Here is a 21143-nt window from a genome sequence, read left to right as displayed (position 1 = left end):
TCATGTTAACAGGGTATCACTGCAAAGAGGAGAAAAGTGGCAAGTACCCAGAGAATACTTTATGTTCATTAAACCCTGTGCTACACTTTTATACAGTGCTAGAAAGTACATTTACTTGAGTACTATGCAGTTTTAAGGTACTTGATTATTTCATAATCATCCGTCACTGAAAAAATAAAAATGCTTTTGTCCATTGCCAGATAGCATGTTTAATAACAGCATGAAAGATGGGCAAGCATTAAAATCTAACAGCAATACACTTGACTTCTGTGAGTGCCAGACAATTTTATTGTTGCATAGCCTCTTTCCCTGTGATTCACACATGCCTGACAGTAGGTTAAACAAACACCTCAGTATTTGTTTGAGGGAAAAGTGAATGTGACGTGCAAGTTCTCTCATATAAGCCAGTAACTCTCTTCCTTGACAGCTTCAAACGTGTTCTACAACCACTTGTCGTCCACAAACACTTTCAATCCTTTAATTGTGTTAGTGGGCTGGAAGCACGTGTGACTCATACCCAGGTAACCCTACAGAGACCGAAATTGCTTTTGCAGAGGTGGGACACAAGGACAGGCTGTACGAAAATGTTGATCAGACAGAAATATGAAACTACAAATGCTTCGAGCAGCTGTAAAAAGCAGAAATAGCAGACGGATGGTCTGCTGCTCATATGTCTACACGTTTATGTGGTAAGAGCACTGGCTGTCCACTAATTACATTGAGCTGGGCACATGCTTATGATGTAATGCTATCTTCGCAGTATAAGGGTAACTTCTGCTGGGCTGCAGCTGGTGTAGACAGGGCATCACACCACATAAGGAGGAGAAACTAATTGTGTGGGTTTCTGCGCTGTTGCTATTTCAACTCACATGCACGATAACCATTTGACAAGCCACAATGATTTAGCATGTCTCTCTCTCTCTGTGTGTGTGTGTGTGTGTGTGTGTGTGTGTGTGTGTGTGTGTGTGCGTGTGTGTGTGTGTCTCCTGAAAGCACATAAATTCATAATGAGCTGCTGAGAAGCTTTTTATAGGACTCACCAACCGCTGGCTGAAAATACATTAACCTTCTGTCTCTGGATCTCTTTCTAAATCCATAGTGGGAGTGTTTTTGTTTTCAGTGAATACCTCAGCATGGCCAATGGGATTGTGTGAGCTGGTAAAACACTGTCTCTGCAGATAACAATCCCCATATCCACCTCCACTGAGCAGCAGGGAGCCTCTTTTCTCCCTCCCCATGTCTTTTTCAGCCCTGTTAGTGTGCTCTGGTGGTGTTAGTAAGAATATGCCTGGCTCTGGGGGAGCAACCCTGTATGCTGTGGGCTTTGGGATGCGGCCCCAGCAGACAGACGCATTAACACTAATGGCTTACGTACATCAATGCATCAATATCTGTGTTGATACTGTTCTATCTGAATAACTGGCAAGAACTGTGTGCCTGTGCGTAGGCCTGTTGCTGTGTGTGAAAGGAAGTGACAGTGACAAGTCTTCCACATTTAGAGAACCAAGACAAGTTGTGTCACTGCTGCTTAGTCACACGCCTCTCTGACCACAGGTCATAGGAGCTGGCATGCAAGGTGAGTCTGTCTCTTTGCCCCTGTAGGTGTCAGATATTAAGCCTAATGTACTGGCATTTAATAGAAGGAGTAATCTTTTATCAGTGTCACTTTCATGTATTAAATGTTATTTTAGTAAAGTCGAACTAACACGTGACCACCGGTGGAATATAACAAGGTATATTTACTCAAGTACTATACGTACAATTTTGCGCTACTTGTATTTCCATTTTGCAGTACTTCTATTCCATTACATGTCAGAGGTAAATATTGTACTTCCTACTGCACTAAATTTGTCTGACGGCTTTAGTTATTAGTTACTTTGCAGGTTTAGATTATCAATAAAAATTTTAAATCAACTAATATATTATGATATATTATTATAAGCACCCAGCAATATATAAAGTTATTGAAATGAGCTCCACCTTTACCAGCTGTAACATTAAAGTGATGGACACATGAATGCATCATTAACTATAATCCACTAATATAATATATATAATCCTGAAATGGGCTATTCTGCATAATTAGTACTTTAAGTACATATTAAATGCTAATACTTGTTATACTTTTACTTAACTAAACATTTGAATGCAGGACTTTTACTTTTTACACTGTGGTATTGCTATTTTTACTTAAGTAAAAGATCTGAGCACTTCTTCCACAACTGCACTTGACACTATTAATGCAGTTGTTCTGATTTCAGCATGTAGGGTAAATGTAAATTAAAAGTATCTGCTGGTTCTGAATGTATGATTCTATACATACAACATTACAGTATGTAGCAGCATCCAGTATCCAGCACTTGTTTTGGCCCTTAGATTTTCTGTAACGTATCACCAAAGGAGGACAGACATAAGAGCAAATAAAAAGACAATCCGTATGTTGTTAAAAGTCCTTTGGTGCTTCAGCTGCCTTGTCATTAAAGGACCCATGTGATGTTCTAACAGCTTGTGCTCATGGTGACATCCTCCTGTGTGGCTTGGTTTCCTTGAGGCCAGTCGGAATGAATGGGCCTTCAGTACCTTAATTGAATAACTTCTACAGCCTGTTCCCTGAAAGCAATTTGGCGAAAAAGGACAAAGCTCCAGCCAAGACTATAATATATATAGTCCATAAAGCTGAGAAAGGCAGTGTCTTTATTTAGCAGCACTGCGCATCTGACCTCAATTTGAGCCTCTCAAGGTAAACCCCATTTATATCAAAAAGCACCAGAGGAAAACATGACCTACTTGTTTTCCAATACAAATCTACACAACGACATTATAATTTTCTTTTTTTTATTGATAATTCTATGAGGTTCACATAACAAACCACATTTTCTTTAAAAAATAACATATTTAAACATCTTCACTTTACATCTTAATACATAAAGGTTTTTTCTTTTGCACAGCAAAGATATGACATTTATGTTTCAGACAACATACAAACAAACATTTTGTACATGTAGTCAACATAATACTTGACTGAATTCCACAACAGTGCAAAATAAATGTAAATAAACAGGCTGTTACAGAAGCGCCCTGACAGGAAAATTAAGGATGCCTGGTTAGACCCACTGAACCACTTAGGAAAAGAACATAACGTGCTTTAAAAACAGAATGTTTTTGGATCATGATGAGCATCTTTCAATAGAAAAACGTAATTTTCAAAAGAGAGAGAAAAAAAGTTAAGTAAACAAGCTTGAGGATACAACAAATCCTCTTAAATAATAAAAGAGATGGAATTAGTGCCGTGCGTCCTAGGGCGCACTGGGATTTTGTCGGTTCAACCAGTCATCTCTCAAATGGGCATGTACTTGGTTTTTTGCATTTTTTTCTGTGTTTACACAATCTTCAAATATCATTCAGTAGCCTAATTGTGTGTTTAGTGTGGTAATTGTCCCAGAATCCTCTTTTTTCTGGATCATTTTAGCTAGTCGTGGAGGCACCAGATTAGACAAACACTCTCCAATAAGGTTGACGACAGAGGAAATGTTTCTTGTGGAGACAACAAAACAGAGGTGCCCAGAAATGCCTAAACTTATTCAGGCAATTTCCTGCACCTTTACCTCCTCAAACCCGTTAGTAAGCGGTGGGGGCTCCTGGTTGCTCTCTATGGAGGACTCACTCCCCGTGCTCTCTCCAGACAGAAGTCTGGTGACTCTGAGGTCAGCTTTCAGTGTCCGCACATCGTTTCCTATGCTCATCTCTCCCAAATCGTTAATAATCTGAGTCAACTCCTGCTTACCGTTGGGAACACAATCATCGTCCGTGTCCAGAATGTCCTCACACTCAAAGTGCATCGCTTTCTCCTCCTCCTCCTCCCCGACCAAGTCCTCTGTGATGGAGCCCAGTTTGGGCGCGCTCCGGCTGCGCTCCACCGGGGGTTTGTAGTAACACTGTCCGTTCAGCAGCTTCCTGATGGGAACCAATGGGATGGTTTGTTCCCCTATGAGCTGCTGCTGCTGGTGCCTTGCATCGTCCCTCCGTTTTAGTCTTTTGAACTCAGCCAGGGCCGTGGCCGATGTCTGGTACAGCAGCAGCGCCATGGCCTTTGCCTTCTCCGGCTTGGACACCAGCACTGCGTGGCAGCGCAGCATCACGGCCTTGTGCTTCATTTCGTGCCTGTAAACCCAGGCGAAAATCTTGGGTAGCCTCGGGTCCGCGACGCAGTAGGTTATCCGGTGCAGCAAGTACAAGTGCCCCGGCCTCCTGGCCTTGTCGTCCATATGCACCATCCGGATGCCCTGTGAACTGATGGTCAGCCTCATCTTGGTACCGTTCTTGCCCATTTCGCTTTTGCCCCATATCTTGCTCACTGCCACGTCAGTGCAGCCGTCCCCTTTGGACTGGATGGTGGTGGCATTCCCCAGGTAGAGCACCGTGTATGTGGGGTCATCACTGGTGATCTTCACCTTTTTCCTCTTTGACTTGAACATGCTGCCCACCCTGTTGAGTGCGCTCTCGGGGCAGGACTTGGCGAAAGAGGTGAGCGCAGAGTAGTTGAGGCTCACCGCATAGCCCTTCTGCTTGGACTGCTTGTCTTCCTCAATCAGGTCGAACTTGTTCTTTTTCCAAGGCAGCATTGTATTGCTGTGTCCAGTCAACAGCAACAAAGTCTACTGAGAGAGAAAGAAACAAATAAACTGTGTATTAACCTACTACTACTATATCCGCAAAGCGTTTATTTCCCTGTCAGGTCATGTATAAGCTACTCTGTAAGAAATGAACGCAAAGACACCGTACTTCATCTGTTCATCCTCTAAAGTGCTCTTGTCCATTGTGGTGTCGACCTTCTCACCGAAGTTCCGAATGGAGTCTGCTGCTGTAGGACGAGCTTCGCAGATTATATACAGGGAGAAACCATTTGAGACACTGTATGGGGGGTGGCTGAACCAAATGAGAATAGACCTGCATTGGTTAGTATCGATTGTGTTCATTGATACAAAAACTCTCACGTTTGCCTGCTGTTTCCAGATAGCTGCGGCATATTTTTATACAGTTATACAGGCTAATAATAATAACAAAAACATAATCTTTTCAACATTTAGCAGCATACTATTATTAACCTTCCTTTATACAAGGTGTAACTGGGAATGTCAACTAATATCTATATGTTAGTACTACACAGAAAAATGTGAGACATAGGCTATAACATATATATATATAATATAATGTTATATATATATATATATATATATATATATATATATATATATATATATATATATATATATATATATAACATTTCTATAGGACTATCATAGTGATAGTTTAAGAGATTAAAACATAAGGAATCTAGTTTAAAACAAGTAAAATCACCACTGAGTGCAAAGTAACTGCGTCCCCATATATTTTAGATCAATAACTGTAATTGTAATGCCTTACGAATAATTAGGCAACCGTATTTCCCACCCCACCATAGGTTTGTTTGAAAAAAATTATTGACATCGTCTCTCACATTTTTTTAAAGTTAGATTTATAATGAGTCATTTTACTATAGGCCTATCTATTAAAACATTGTGACTTTGAGTGTTCTCTCATGAGATGGAACCAACACATCACCATCAACAATCTTTTGTATCGCATTTAAACGCAATTTTAACAATAAAAACATAAAGCGATCAGAATAACACATTGACCCATGGTAAATTAAGAAATATAGAAATATAATATAAAGTAGCCAAATAATTACTATATCAGTGAGTTCATCATTTTGGTTTATTATGTGTTCAGTAATATAGTCATTCTGATAAGTTTTTGCTGCCATCTTTTGGTTGACATCAGAAGTGTCTTTTTCATCTTGTCTGTTTGCGTGATGATGGAAGGTGATTTTCTTATTACTTTGCGCAATACTGACTTGTGAATTGTAGTAATATATTCACGAGGATTGTATTTACATTTATTTACGGTAATTGTAAACCTGATGGCGCGTAGGCACGGGGAACGAATATTGGTACTTTCCTATTTTCTTCAGGACACCTTTGATAGCTGGACAAACAAGTGGACTGTACCACATGGGTATAAAATAAGAACCATAGCTATGTCACTGAAGATGCTTACAATAAAGCAGATATTACACCAGGTTTTTAGTGGTTAATTATGCAGACCTGGTATGACAATTTGTACTACTTAAATAAAATATATCAATCAATATCTCCAAGTAGTTGAGGTGGATTCGTCCGGATATGAGGCTCGAATGGTTTCTCCCACTTCCTGTTTTTACGACCTAACAACTATAGTGCACATGGGACACACTTGCTAGTGATATATAGCGTTTTTGCACCCTTCAGATATAATATTTTACTGTTTCTTGTGTGAAATATCGTATTTTATTACAGAAGTGACAACATCAGAAGTTAGTATGGGTAAGAAGAAAGCAGGCGGAGGAAGCGGACTGGGCCGAGCTCTGATCAAGGAGAGACTCCAGGCAGGCCGAGGAAACAAGAGGGGCGACTCGTGGGTATGTCATAGCAACAACTAGAGGATACTAATACCACTGTTCATTATATATTATGAAGTTCAAGTTCACTGTCGGCCATTGTTTTAACTGCCACACAACACGTGAATTTCAGAACAGCTGTCAATAGTTTTGAAACGTGTTGTTGTTTGAGCCAAACTCCCTTAAGAAAGTGTAGCCTAATTCCATCGCTCCTTTGCACATCGGCAACGTCAAGCACTTTAATACCTGTTCGTAATAAATAAGCGGTATACGTGCAGTTTAGTGTCCCAAATTCCCCATGCAATGTCCTTAATTAATTATGAACCTGCTAAACCACCTGTGCTACCCTACCCCTAACATTAACCCTAACCTTAACCTGTCTCAAATAACATTTGGGACACTCAGTTTTTGAAAAATAATTTGTGACACTAATCTGCACGTAAGCCTAAATAAGCTCTCGTTGTAAATTCGGCATGGAGATAAATTATACAGGAGCATTGTTTTTGCCAATCACAAGATTATTGGAACTGGTTTAGGCTATCTACTAAGCAACGGTCTTCATGCAAGACAAGTATGAGCTAACAAGCTACAATGAGAACTGTTTCGACGGTACACAACAGAGTTAAAGTATATCCTCATGCCAGTCATGGTTTATTGTGGATGTTTTTTTTCTGTAGTACTCACTACAACCCTAGACTAATATGTTGATATTAATGAAGGCCTTATTTGACCATTTTTCCACATTTGCAGATTCACACCAGTGAGCTGAATGATGGCTATGACTGGGGGCGGCTAAACCTGCAGTCGGTGACAGAACAGACTTCCATGGATGACTTTCTGGCCACTGCCGAACTGGCGGGAACAGAGTTCGTTGCAGGTATAAGTAATACCTCACTTAGGTCATGTGTAGTTCTTGGGTGCATGTATATTGTGTCCAAAGATTGTCAATAATCTTTACATATCAAGCATGACAAGGTGTACCCATAGCATTGTCATTCTCGGACACAGTTGTTGTATGTATACATCATATCAAACTGAATGCAGATTTAGTAGTTAATTGTTGACTCTCAAACCAAATTCACACTGGTTGCTGCACAGCAAATTTTGGGTTGTACCTGTTGATATTGTGTTGCATGGAGCTGCAATGTGTCTATCCACTCTGTTTCCTAGGTATACAATGGACTTGCTCATGTCCCTAGTAGTCTTGTCATTGAGCACATGGACTGCTAGGTTACAGTCTGCCTCACCCTTGCTGCTTAGAGGTTCATAGATAAATTCTTCCTGTGTTCTGGAGGAAGTTGGAATTTAGGCAGCAGCTTCGAGGGTGTTCGAATATATATTTTGTTTTAAATATTACTGTGTTATGCACTGCTCCTCTGTCCTTTAATTTCACTCTGACTATTTTTTGCTTTGTTTTCTTAGAGAAACTCAACATCAAGTTTGTGCCAGCGGAAGCCAGAGCAGGCTTATTAACAGCTGAGGAGCGAACTAGGCTGAAGAAGCTGCATGAAGACAACAAGCATTTCCTCAGAATTCCTCGGCGGTAATTAGAGCAGATCTAGATCATTTTAGGAAATTCCTGTACTGTATGTTTTGCATTTTTAAGTTTTTTTTATATCTCTCTCCCCCAATTTTAAGCCCCCACTGGGACGAAGGCACCAGTCCAGATGCGCTTCAGCAAGCAGAGAAAGACAGCTTCTTGGAGTGGAGACGAGTGCTTGCACAGTGTGTAATATTTTGTAAACTCAGTCACCTTTGCTCTTACAAAGATTGTTTCCTTATAAGCAGTAGTGTTATTGTTGCATGTTCACTGTTGAGAAATTGTGCACAAAATTCAGAGCATTTGTAATATGGGTTACATCAGTGTTGGATTATCAGTATCAGCCGTCTAACTGCAAGTGTTACCTCTAAAGGCTAGAAGAAGAACAGAAGTTAATTCTCACCCCATTTGAGAGGAACCTGGAGTTCTGGAGACAACTGTGGAGAGTGATCGAGAGGAGGTGAGAAACGAAAACTGTATACAGCTGTCCGCTCATACATCTTTAATAAGGAATGTGTTTTCCTTACGTAATACTTAAGGCAAACTGTTTTTGTGTTTTCCTGTAGTGACGTTGTCGTGCAAATTGTTGATGCCAGAAATCCTTTGCTGTTCAGATGTCCTGACCTAGTGAGTGCATTTAGCAGGGTTGCTTAAATGGGAAAGGGAAGTTGCATGCACTGCTGAAGGTGGATGCAACTGAACTGTGACTACACCTTTCAATGTTTTTAATGACAGTTATCCCTGCATTAAGATACACATTCTCAATGCTGGGTTCTGTTTGTTCTCTTGTAGAGTTTTGATTTCCTTCAAGCTCTTATCTTTCATCTGCGATTTTGTCCTCAAAGATTTGTTCTTAATGTAGTTGTTTATAAATAAGTAAAATAATCAAATTAAATAAAAGGAATACACCTGCAGGAATACTGTACAAAGGTGAACTGAACGTTTGACACATTTCTGTTGTGTGCTGCCAGGAGTTGTACGTAAAGGAAGCGTCAGAGCATAAGGTGAACATGCTGTTGTTAAATAAGGCAGACCTGCTGACCAGGGAGCAGCGGCGATCCTGGGCCAGACACTTCCAAAAAGAGGGGCTTAGGGCGGTTTTCTGGTCTGCGCTGGCTGAGAGAGACCGACTGGATGCAGAGGAAAAGGTGAGAAGGTGCAGGTTTGAGAAGCTGTACATAAACTCTGAATTATATATTGTATGTGTTAATACATTTATTTACATTTCTTGGGAGCAAATACATGTCTTTACCATGGGGAGCTGAATGCTTTCAGATTGTAATTTCAGATTGTTTTGGAGGAATGCTTGTGAATGTGAGTAGAGACTTGCTGCTGCCTTTAAACCCAGTATCAAAGTGCAAAACGTCTCTTCTCACAGGGCGTGGAAGTGGAGGATCCAGAGTGTGAAGAGAGTGACCCAGAAGAGGAAGGATGGCCAGACAATGACTTGACCCAAAAAGGAGCAGCTGGAGAGAAGGGAGAAAAAAAGGTGGCGGAGGAGAAGGAAGATGAAGAGGGAGAAGAGAGTGGTACAGACGAAGAGCAGCAGGAAAAGATAACTGTAGAGGAGGAGGACTGGTACACCTGCTCAGAAGATGGCGAAGAGGAAGGGGCTGTTGGTTCCTCCAACAAACCCTCCTTCTACAACTCCAGCCGTCTGCTGCATAAGGATGAGCTGCTTGACATGTTTAAGGCTGTTCATAACGGGCCCAGGTGTAAGGAAGGACAACTGACAGTGGGACTGGTGGGGAAAACTTAACACTATACATTCGACTGCAAAATGCATGCTGTGATCAAGTCACCCTATGAGTTTTCTGATTGACTATGTGTATGAATTCAACAGGTTGGGTATCCTAATGTGGGAAAAAGTTCCACCATCAACACTATTTTAAGGAACAAGAAGGTGTCCGTTTCAGCCACTCCTGGACACACTAAGCACTTTCAGGTACAGGACTACTCTTTAAACCTCTCAACGTGAATTCAAGTCATTCATTAACCGAAAGCATACGGTGTGATTTGATTTTGTTGTCTTTTCTTGATGTGTCACAGACTCTGTATGTGGAGCCAGGCCTGTGCCTCTGTGACTGCCCAGGGCTGGTCATGCCCTCCTTTGTTTCTACCAAAGCTGAGATGATCTGCTCTGGGATCCTGCCCATTGACCAGATGAGAGATCACGTACCTGCAGTCTCCCATATATCCTTTCTGCAGCAGCTTTTTCAGTCAGTGACACAACAGCCTGAAACGGAATCATCCAATCACGACTGCACCCTTCTGTCGCTGAACCCCAGCATCAGTTGTTGATTTATTCACTGCAATGACTTCAAATAACCAAACTTAATTTTACATTGTTGTCTTGATGTTTAAAATGGTTTACCTAGAATCTTGAATTTGAACATCATGAAGCTCACAGCCCCCCCCCCCTCTTTAAGAATTTCTTGGACCTGGTCCTTAACATATTTGTCACATATGTCAGCTGATCCCTAGGCATGTGTTAGAAGGCACCTACGGCATCAACATCATCCGACCACGAGAAGATGAAGACCCCGACAGGCCCCCCACGTCTGAGGAGCTGCTGATGGCTTATGGATGTGAGAATACCGGATATTTATTGTAATTTGTCCATTTCGTGTTGGCTCGTTTTCTTAGTTTCTCTTGAATGTGTTCTTTTTATCTGCTCTGTTTTTGAAAGCATTGTGTAAACTCTGCTTTTAGGTAAGAGCCGCAAGAGTTTATTATTGCGTTTCCCTCTATTTCAGACATGAGAGGCTTCATGACGACGCATGGCCAGCCTGATCAGTCCAGATCAGCCCGGTACATCCTGAAGGATTATGTCTGCGTAAGTGCCAGATCCGAGTCAGAACTGAAAAACTAGTATAAACTAGTCGCTAGTATTTTTGTTGTTGGTTTTGCCTTCTTTTGTATAGTATGTAAGGTTGAACAGGGCATAAGGGAAACATCCATTGAGTACCAAATGTGTAGACAGTCTCCTGTAAAACCTGTATCATTGACTAAAGATATGAAAATATGTGCATACTGAAAAAAAAACATCCTCTCCCCAACAAACTCTTCCTAACAATGTTGACTCCTTACAGGGAAAGCTTCTGTACTGCCATGCTCCTTCATATATTAATGCTGAGGACTTCCAGCCGCAGCACAACAAGTTCCTGAATAGAGACTCGGACGGCTGTGACCTCTCCTCCTCCTCCACAACAACAAACAAACAGAAAATCCGGAGAATTGAAAATGTGGTTGACAAGAACTTCTTCCATCAGGTATGGCAGATCTACTGTCCTCTTGTTAGTAAGAAAAATGCCTTATTAGCAGTTATCATGAAATAAAAAATTGAACTGCTTGAGTATTGATGGGATCTCTGTTTTCAGGAGAATGTGCGGGCGCTCTCTAAGGGGGTTCAGTCGGTCATGGGCTACAAGCCAGGCAGCGGACCTGTCGGCCCCGGAAAACCTGGATCAGAGGCGGTGGTGGGAAAACCCTGGAAAAAACACGGCAACCACAACAAGAAGGAGAAAGTACGCCGTCTTACCAAGCATCTGGACGCCTGACGATGATCTAAAAAAAAAAAAAAAAGCATTTTTAATTACAGATACATTTCAGCAGGAATGGAAAAGTGCACTGCAGTTCACATGTGATTCCAAAGGAATTTATGCTGATTAGTATCTGTAGGTAGATATAGGCCCTTTAATCCTGTGAGTATGGAAAGATCAGACTGTCTCTATTATTATATTAACAAATGATGATCATGTACAGCTCTGGGTAGAAAATCATATTGGTGCAATGCATTCTATAAACTGGATCACCAGTTGTACATCCGATCTCCCCACAGTGTTCAGAAATGGACTCAACATTCAGAGGATGTGAATTTTATTACACATTGAACAGGACATTTTCAATTTGTATTTTGAAGGTGTTTCAAAAGACACATTGCAAAGTCTACATTAACCATATACATTACTGTATGTTTGATACTGCTTTTATCCATATACAGTTGTGATTAATGTTACTAAGATTATAAAATAAATTGAACGTTTTCATGTTAGTGCATCCCTCCTTTACTCCATTTCCACAAGGTTATCATTGGTTAATGCTATAGTGCAAACTGAAAGAAAAATAATCAGTGTATTAGCAAACGTTTAAAAATTGTTTTAAAGTAGTAGTAGTAGTAGTAATAGTTTTAAAATTCAAATCGCAAATTTAAATAATTATTCATCTACGATATGCATTCCTGTAAAGGTTCATCTATTTAAAAACTATTTGCTGCAGTTAAGAAGTATAAAAAATACATTAATCAATAATTGAATATCATTTAATGAAATGACTGATGTGAAAAGGCTCACCCATAGTGTTTATAACAAAGCCGAATTCACGAAAACTTTGCAGACGATTGTTTAAAAATAAGAGTTGGGGCAGCCCTAAAACATCTAGATTTGATCTCGAGCTTTGTGTTATGGGGGGATCTAATACCCAGACTAGCATATTGAATTGTTTTTTTTATCAGATCTCAAGGTTGTCGAGCCAATCAAGGAATTGTGTTCATTGATTGCCCAGTGCTTACAGCCAAGAGGCCTTCAAAGCCAACAAGAGAGGCCATGACCCTTCTAAACAATGAATGAGGAAATTTCTTTAGAGCCAACTCCCAGGACTGTGTCTTATCAAAGCGTTCTAGCCACCAACTCTCTGGGAATAAAAGGTTTCTCCCCCGCGCCATGGGTGTAAGAAAGTTGAGCAGAACTTCCCTCCATCATCAGGACCGCCTGTGTGAGCCTGAACCTCGGGAGGATGCAGCACCTGACATAGGATTCTGCTCCTCGGGCTGAGCAGGACCGTGATCCTGATTACTGTCTGCCAATGCTCGACTTTGATACAGGTTTGACTTTTTTTTTCTTCTTTTTCTTTCTTTTTAGAAGGGATGCATTCATTTCAAATTAGCTTTCAAACGTGAGACTTCTAGCCTACATCTAATTTCCCACAGCATCCAGTATTCCGTAGTGTATCACAGCACAGGTGAGCTCCTCCCTAAAATAAGCAGGCGCTTCCATTATGCTCTTGTGCTTCTGGCGGATGCATTGCAGCACAGGTGTTGCACGGATTCGTTTTTTTTCTTCTAGTACCACGAAATGCAAACAACATATTCGCAATTAATATGGGGGGACGTTCATTGACCCTAGAGGGTCAGACGAGAGGAAATCTCAACACTTTTCTCTACAGTTTGGTTGAATTTTGCGTCGATTCAGTCACTACCTGTTTCTCTCATGGCGCAGACAAACTTTGCGTCCCCGTCGGTCTCAGCTTCCTGTCTGCGCTGCTTTTACTGCTGTCATGCTTTCTGTAAGTAGTTTTTCATTGTACTTGTTCCAGTAATTTATTGAAAATGATCTTACATTAAAGCCGTGTCAACTCTTTAGGCTCGTGTATCAGAGGTGCACATTTCGGGGAGGGAATCCAGGAGAAACCATCACTTTCCTCTACAGCCTCATCGGTAACATGTGCAGCACAATTGGAGCCATTCTTTCCAGACAGCTGCATATTCAGGTAGCATACTTTTATATCGTGGCACGTATCTTTTGCATGCAGTAATAACTAATTTCTGCTTCCTCTCTGTAGATTTTGATGGGTGCTTTTGCTGCTGCTATGGATGCTGTCAGTTTTATGACATGCGGTTTCCCTGTGCTCCTGTGCTGGAACTCAAAGGCAGGTACGTTTAGAGTAATGCCAATTCTCAATAGTAATGCAAACCTTATCATTCCCAGAACTCGATCAACTGTACACTGTTCAAACAAAATGGAGGTAGGTAGCACAAGTGTTTTAGTATTAGCACCTAACTGGCTAAACCCTTTAGGCAAAACAGCAAGGAGACTTATCAGAGACGCTCTACAGATAACCAAACAAATGAATAGAGGATGTGTTATAACTGTGCCCAACTGCAAACGTGTGTGTGTGTGTGTGTGTGTGTGTGTGTGTGTGTGTGTGTGTGTGTGTGTGTGTGTGTGTGTGTGTTCTCCCTCAGAAAGGAGGCTGAGGATGAAGAGGGGGCGGAGGAGGCAGCACCTACTTGCTGTGTGTGTATTGATGGTGGTTGCAGGAGGTTTTCTGAAGTCCATGGTGACCCAGCCAGCAGACAGACCTCTTAGCGTGAGGAGACTGCTGCATGCCACCCTGCAAGTAAGCACACACACCACCACCGTGGCCAGTTGTAGTCCTTTAATTGTACGGCACATTGCAGTTCCATGGACAAATGCATTTCCATTTAATGTGTTGTGAGTGACGGGTGGAAGGTATTTGTGCATTTACACTTTACTCACACTTATCTGTCGTTCCGTAGTTTTAAATACTCAGTAGTTCATATAATTCACAACATCTTCAATTTCTTTTTTTTTCTTCTTTTTTTTTAGATACATTTTTTATTATTTTTATATTTTTGAACCTACAGAACAAACACAATTGAACAAGAAAAAAACCCATCTCCCACCCCCCCACCCTCTGCGGTCTCGAGGAAAACAAAAACAAACAAATAAGCAAAAACAAAAACAGAAATCACACTTTGCCTAGTCACTCTCTTCTAATTCTTGTGGTGCTGAGGTCATTAGGTCTGATATTTGTGCTGCTGCGTTTTTCCATAGGTTGATAGTCAATGATTTGGCTTTGTTAATCCTTGCTGTAGAGAGCTCAAGTACAACTATGTCTAGAAAATACGCCAACCACTGTTTTATACAAAGCGAGTGGGGGGGGGGGGGGAGCCAGCGTTGAGCTATAATTTTCTTGGTTGTGGTTGAGCCGGCTAGCCAAATTTTCTTCTGTCTCCCAAGCAGGTGTAATTTAGAGTCATCATTAAGTAACAAAACAATCGGGTCAGTAGGAATTCAACATCCTATCACATCAGATATTATTGATGTTGTTTTATTCCAGAACTCATGCACCTGTTCACACTCCCAGACCATGTGCAGGAAAGTTCTAGTTTGTTCAGGTTGACAGAACGTGCAAAAGGGAGTGGGAATGAGTTTAGAGACGCATCTCTTCTGAGGAGTCCAGTATGTCCTATGACATATGTTGAAGTGGATCTGCTTGATTTGGGTTCTTGGAACAATGGAAAATATTGTCGCAAACTGTCTCCCAATTAATTGCGTTCCCCTCAGGGCTCAGCTCTCGCTCCCATTTCCTTGCTATTGGGAGTTCTCCTATGGATGCTTGCATCAGTTTAGCATAGATCTTGGACGCTAATCCTCTCACAGGAAAATCAACAAACCATTTAATGACTGGGTGCGCCTCAAGACTGTTTCCCCATGGCACTCCATAACATTTTAGGGCTGCTCTAACATCTTCAATTTCTGCAGTGTGGATGGATGTTCATGTTCTTCAACACGACCTATTTAGACTTAATACCCTGACCTCGTAGTAACGTGTCTGACATAACAACTTAAAACTGTTCTTCTAACAGGACAACACTGAAATCCTGGGTTACATGCTTGGTCTGCTGTCCTGTGTGATCACCTGTACCTCCAGGTTCCCTGCACTCTGCAGAGTAGTAAGTGACAAACAGTCCATGAGTGTTTTGTTGTCAGAGCCACTTATTGCTTTCCCAAAATAGTTCCCAGTGTTAAATCGCTTATAAACAAATCACATTTGTTTTCTCCCTTTAGTACAGAGGACGGATGTTGACCGGGGCCTACGTGTTCTCTGGACTGCTGTGCTCACTGGCTGGTGCGCTCTATGCTGCTGCCATACTCCTCTACGACACTCAGTTTGCGTTTCTCTTAAGAGTCATCCCGTGGCTGCTATCAGCAATATGCTGTGTCATCCTGGACCTTCTTGTATTCTTATATAGCAAAGAGTGATACTGTTGTTGTTATGTTACTTACTCTGTCGGGCTCAGGGTCTCACACCAGCTACCAAAGCCTTTAACCAGGGCTTTGACCACAGAACTGGAGATGGTCTGTAGCATTTATAACACACTATTGATTTAGCTTTTCCAAGTTCTGAACTCTTTCTAGTAACGTTTTAAGCAGCAGCAATAGCAAAAGGCACCATGACAGACAGGAAAAAGTGCAGCATAAACAGAAACCCAAAAGTCATAATTACAAAAGAGGAACTTCACAATACTGCCCACACTGTTGATTTCAATGATGTCTTCAATTGCTTGAATGTATGTGAATTGTACTGATTTTCAACCAGGTGTGATCTGTTTACCTTAAATCCAACATCTTCAGATTCTTGTCATCTATTGGTGGAAGAGAGGGACCAGACAGCAGCTTACCACTTTTTCTTTAGATACAGAGAGCCTTTTAGGTGGCTCGGGCTTCCCCCATGAGGATAACGCTGTCATGAAGAGACAGAGAAAACAGCAAGTTCATTCATCAGCACGAACAAAAGTAAGTTTTCATACTTACTGTTTTTAGGTCCTATTTGTGTTCCTAAACCCTTGGAATCGTATGTGAATCCTGATCTTTCTGAGTGAATTTAAGTACGAAGTAAGTAATTGTTTATTTAACATTGACAATATAGGAATTTTACTTACTCTGTCACTTCACTTATTGATTTATCTGGATGTATCAGCTTAAATGTGCATAAAGTAAAAAGAAGACAGGATGCAGGCATTCCTTTTAGATCCGAGTCATTTTCATAAAATGAAATGTCTTGTTTTGAACATGATACTATTAAACCTTTTCTTCAAAGACAGAAAATGTCCAGAAGATGACTGAGATGGGCCATTATATGGATGTCAGTGTTCAACCTGCAAAAAAAGTAAGCAAATAATCTGTGGTGGCACAGACTGCATACTCGCTGCATATTTTCTTTACATTAATCAGTGGTTATTCTTGCAGTGGAATATGTATGTATTTTTGTTTGTTTTTTCTGAAGGAGGTGAAGTTGTCCAAGGAGGATGTGGAGGACTGGCCTCTCAACAGGACGGTGCAAGTCGACAGTTTCTGCTCTTCAGATAACTCCTGTGACTCTTCACAAGTCAGCTCAGATCTGGAGGTGGGTTGGAGCCCTGTTGGTGAGCAGCATGACATTTTCTTACAAACTTGAGTACACTAACCAATCAGAGCAGATATCTAATAGAAATGCGTAATTAATACATTTAATGCAAAAATACTGACACTGTAGTCAGCAACTGCACAATAAATTGTTGTCATTGTTGTTTTTGTTTTTTTATCAACAATCATATTAACCCCTCTGATTTAATGTTTATCCAGGAATAACCTGATAGTAATATTTCACCTTTATTTCATTTCAATGATTCTGATTACACTTGTTGAAAACGTTTTGAATATCTAAAGCTCAAGTCAGTCAATAATTATAGCTATGAAGTGTACTTCTTATAGTGTGCCACTAGGTGGCGACAGCATGTTGACATAATTGTGTGATTATTGTGAAAGTATGAATGAATATAACAGGATGTTTGACTGCTGTTTACTTGTGCTATATCACATTGTGCCACCTGCTGTGAATACTTAATGTATTGCCTTTCCCTGCACAACACAGCACGGCAGCTTATGAAGAGACATTGTAATTGACCTACTTACAGGGTTGAAACAACACTATCTGTTCTTCTGTCCATCTACCTCAAGCATCTCTAGATCTGTATACCTCCTGTATAATGAGCTCTCTGTGTGAGATTAGATTACATGCCTCACAAATTAATTTTATAAGTTATAATGAGCAAATGAAAGTCCAGCGCTCAGACAGGTCAGGAGTTTGTGCTGCTGCACACCAAGCTTTCTGCTTTTCACATGTGATTCTGAGGGAAGTAAATCAGACAGAGGTCAGAGATTCTTGTAAGAAGACAACAGTCAGCATACTCTTGTAGGATTGATGAGTCAAACTCTATAGAGACCTGTGTGTGTTTTGTGGGTAAAATTGTATGGAGAGAATATTTGTGAGAAGCAGGGTTTATATTTTAACTGGTGATTTGAAGCTAAGTGAAACGTGGCTTCATTCTGCAGTGTACAGTTGTGCCCATAATTAAATATCATCTACACAGCAAAAACCAGTCTTGTTTTAGAGAACGGCTCATGTTTAAATGAACTCCTCTCTTTGAAAAGGAATAGTCTGAGTTGCAGGGAGAGTGAAATTACAAGCTTTTTCCTGTTCAGTCGCACACAGCCACAATAGAAACTCCCTAACTGTTGTGCTGTATAAAGCCAAACTATGGAGGATGTCATTTAATCAGAAACAAAGGCAAATGGTGTGAGCATAAACAATTGCAGCTGGATACCGTTCACCAAACGGGAATAAGCAAATTACGTGAATGTCCTTAGTATAGTTAGTGTTAGAGAAGGACTTTTACAACGTTTTGTACTATGTGTACAATGTTGTATGTGGTAAAGCATACAACTCTCTCTGGCTGTGTGAAAACTCTTCCTCTTCAACTTAATCTAATTTCAACTCTCGTTGGTTGGTGGAGGCTTGTTTGCCAGAATGCTTCAGGAGCTTCCAAATATTCAGTGTTTTGGGGGCAGCTCAGATTAGTCTATACAACCAAATCTATTAAACTCCTGATAATAACTGCTAATCTTTTCTGATCAGTACTGAACAAATCGCTAGCCTGAAGTCTTTCTAAACATGAGACAACAGCAGGTATTTTCATGAATTGGTCCCTCCCCCTCTCTGGGACTTTACCCACTGGCAAGTAAGAATTAACAGAAGCTGTTTACTTTGATTGTGATTTTATGGATTGATGGTTTACACAGCCAGTGTCAAATGTTTAATCTCTAGTACACATAACTCCATTTAAGTTCAAGACTGTGTCCTTTTATTTGGTTGCAAAAATTTCCCACTACATTAAACACAGAGGTTACTGTAAAATGCTTCAAAGCAAGCTGAGGACAGAAAGAAAACTATCATAGTGCTAGTGAACAATTTTTAGATGGATTTACATATAACGTGAATTTAAATGTCTGCTTTTTACGATATCACCATAATTGCTGATCATGATAAAACCACACGTTTTGGAGTGTGCTGCCTGCAAACACAGTCTGAACAGCAGTGTGCAGCATTCACTGCAGCCAGCAGCTTGAGTTGTTCATTGTGCTGTGTGTTTCTTGCACATTTCTGCTGAGTGCCGGTTCTTAGCTGAGGTGGAGGTGAGGGGGGGGACTGAGGGTTACAGTGAGGGTGGGGGATTGTTTGAGATTTGGCCCAATTGTTCTCCTGTAAAGGACCCTTGATTAAAGACCAGGGTTGGGCCTGTCTGCCTAGGAAGTAGTGTGAAATGGTTGCCTGTCTATAGGGGGCCAGTGTTACCCTCTGCTATTTTGGGAGACGTTTTATGGTCGCTTGTGTGATGCCTGCTGTCCAGGACTTAACTCTGTGTATGAGGAAGTCTATGCCTTTTGCATTCTTGACATGTAGCTGAGTCTCTTACACAACATGAGTCATAAAAAGGTATTTAATTTCAGGATCTCTTAACATTACAAATAACCAATGTAAAATAGGATAAGGATCAGGGCCTCAGACAAAGTAATGAAAATATTCCTGTGCTCTGGAAATTATCAGGCAAGACGAAGAAGTGCTAGATGAAGGGTATTTTCAGTCAGGATAGTTGAGATTGTGTAAGCAAACTGCAGCCACTATGAGTCATCTGTCAATTAAGCAAAACACCCCAAAAAATACCCCTCTTGAGGCCTTAATGTCTTGTTTACAGTATAACATTTTTTAATTCTCCCAAGACACAGAATAAGCTTAAATAAATGAATAGCTACAGGGATGGTTAAGAAGGTAAGGCACGATGTCTCTCATATAAGCATTGTAAAATATGACCTCATAATCCTCCGACTGTAATTCTGCATAGTAATTTTTTGACCTGTCTTTATTTTCCAGTGGGATTTTGAAGAGGCAAATGCCCAGTGGAGTGAACCAATAGCAAAACAGGAGGGGGATAAGTTTCCACATCAGGAATGGCCAACAAATCCCAAACCCTTTAACATCTGCACCTGTGCCATGTTTAGACTCCCACAGAAAACTCTGTCTGGTACAGAAGAGGGAGAAGAGGTCTCCTCTGCAAGCTTGGCAAAATGACAGACATGTCATTGTTGTTAGTGATGTGTTACACATCTGGTGCATTAATTTGAAGGGAAATAAAAAGTGTAAACACTGACCTGTTCTCTGTCTTGTTTTACTTTAAAGTTTAGCTAAAGTGTGTGCAATAAACTGCATCTTTCTCCTCACCTCAGCATTGATGAAAAAAGAATGAACATAAGGTGCAAGCACGCTACAAAAAACAGGTACAGAACAAGATACAAGACAGGTACAGACATGTAGTGCACCAATGACAAAAATGTAGTGCAATAATAAAGTGTGTGTGTGTGTGTGTGTGTGTGTGTGTGTGTGTGTGTGTGTGTGTGTGTGTGTGTGTGTGTGTGTGTGTGTGTGTGTGTGTGTGTGTGAGATCCTGTGTTGTCCGAACTTAATACGATTGGAGTCATTGTTGTGTGAACAGCCGTGGGCTGAGCACACATCCCTGGGGGGCGCCGGTGCTGATCCCAATGCACACTGTCTGGGAGAGAATGTCCAGGATCCAGTTACAATGGGAGGTGTTCAGGGGGCCCAACTTCCATAGCAGCTTCTGGGGGATAATTGCGTTGAATGCGGAAATGAAATCAATGAACAGCATTATCACATGAGTTACTAGGTGTTATGGCTAGGTGGAGGGCAGAGGAGATGACATTGCCTGTGCATGTATTGGGGCGATTTGCAAACTGGAGGGGGTCAAGTGAGGTGGGGAGACAGGATTTCTTGTGGTCCAAGACCAGCTTCTCGAAGCACTTCATTGTGATTGGTGTGAGTGCTACAGGGCAGTAGTCATTGAAGCAGGACATCGATGACTTTTTCAGCACTGGGATGCTAGTGGTGGTGACATGAAGGAGTGAAAGCCTGGTTCAGGGAGATGTTGAAGACGTCCATGAGCACATCTGCCAGCTAGTCTGCACGCTCCCACAATGTAAAGGAAGGTTTAAAAAAAATACCTCCCCCAATAAAACAATATTGCAACCCCTCCTGCCTTGCAGGGTTATTGGGTCATATCCTGTATTTTGCTAGTCAACCCGGGTTATCAGGGCTGGACTGGGAAAAGGCCCGGCAGAGCAGATAAGCCCCAGACTTGATGGCCAG

The 21143-nt window shown here is 41.1% G+C and overlaps 3 protein-coding genes across 5 annotated transcripts; 2 read left to right on the top strand and 1 right to left on the bottom strand.

The window, feature by feature from the left end:
- Positions 1–790: 790 nt before the first annotated feature.
- On the top strand, positions 791–11943 carry lsg1 (large 60S subunit nuclear export GTPase 1). Of its 3 annotated transcripts, none has more exons than XM_031307276.2 (15): positions 791–876; positions 6378–6499; positions 7229–7355; positions 7901–8021; positions 8117–8203; positions 8392–8478; positions 8585–8645; positions 8990–9166; positions 9397–9762; positions 9862–9963; positions 10068–10211; positions 10483–10606; positions 10775–10854; positions 11111–11290; positions 11399–11943. In XM_031307276.2, exons 1-15 carry the CDS (start codon positions 870–872, stop codon positions 11576–11578), a joined length of 1965 nt encoding a protein of 654 aa, XP_031163136.1. In that variant the 5' UTR covers positions 791–869; the 3' UTR covers positions 11579–11943. The 3 variants fall into 3 exon arrangements, with proteins under 3 accessions (XP_031163136.1, XP_035863217.1, XP_031163137.1); XM_036007324.1 differs by lacking the exon at positions 791–876 and adding an exon at positions 1481–1576; XM_031307277.2 differs by lacking the exon at positions 791–876 and adding an exon at positions 6221–6238.
- fam43a (family with sequence similarity 43 member A) lies at positions 2819–4880 on the bottom strand. Its single transcript, XM_031307278.2, has 2 exons — positions 4783–4880; positions 2819–4658 (listed from the first exon to the last, which is right to left on the bottom strand). Exon 2 carries the CDS (start codon positions 4620–4622, stop codon positions 3582–3584), a length of 1041 nt encoding a protein of 346 aa, XP_031163138.1. The 5' UTR covers positions 4623–4658; positions 4783–4880; the 3' UTR covers positions 2819–3581.
- A 1017-nt stretch (positions 11944–12960) lies between the features above and the next one.
- On the top strand, positions 12961–20130 carry tmem44 (transmembrane protein 44). The gene is given in 11 exon segments (XM_031307491.2): positions 12961–13126; positions 13128–13361; positions 13439–13565; positions 13638–13728; positions 14041–14195; positions 15469–15555; positions 15671–15841; positions 16238–16399; positions 16704–16772; positions 16890–17009; positions 19854–20130. Coding segments are annotated over 11 exon segments (1467 nt in total). The 5' UTR covers positions 12961–13073; the 3' UTR covers positions 20052–20130.
- Positions 20131–21143: the final 1013 nt, after the last annotated feature.

Source organism: Sander lucioperca, chromosome 11 (genome assembly GCF_008315115.2).
Source record: "Sander lucioperca isolate FBNREF2018 chromosome 11, SLUC_FBN_1.2, whole genome shotgun sequence".
Classification (NCBI taxonomy): Eukaryota; Metazoa; Chordata; class Actinopteri; order Perciformes; family Percidae; genus Sander; species Sander lucioperca.
This window is presented reverse-complemented; position numbering and strand designations above follow the sequence as displayed.

Excerpts from the sequence above, each read along its gene's own strand:
- lsg1 (XM_031307276.2), top strand. Across the intron at positions 7,356-7,900 it reads GGGAACAGAGTTCGTTGCAG|AGAAACTCAACATCAAGTTT; the intron begins GTATAAGTAATA and ends TTGTTTTCTTAG. Across the intron at positions 9,167-9,396 it reads GACTGGATGCAGAGGAAAAG|GGCGTGGAAGTGGAGGATCC; the intron begins GTGAGAAGGTGC and ends CTCTTCTCACAG.
- fam43a (XM_031307278.2), bottom strand. The coding sequence starts at position 4,622 with ATGCTGCCTTGGAAAAAGAACAAGTTCGACCTGATTGAGGAAGACAAG.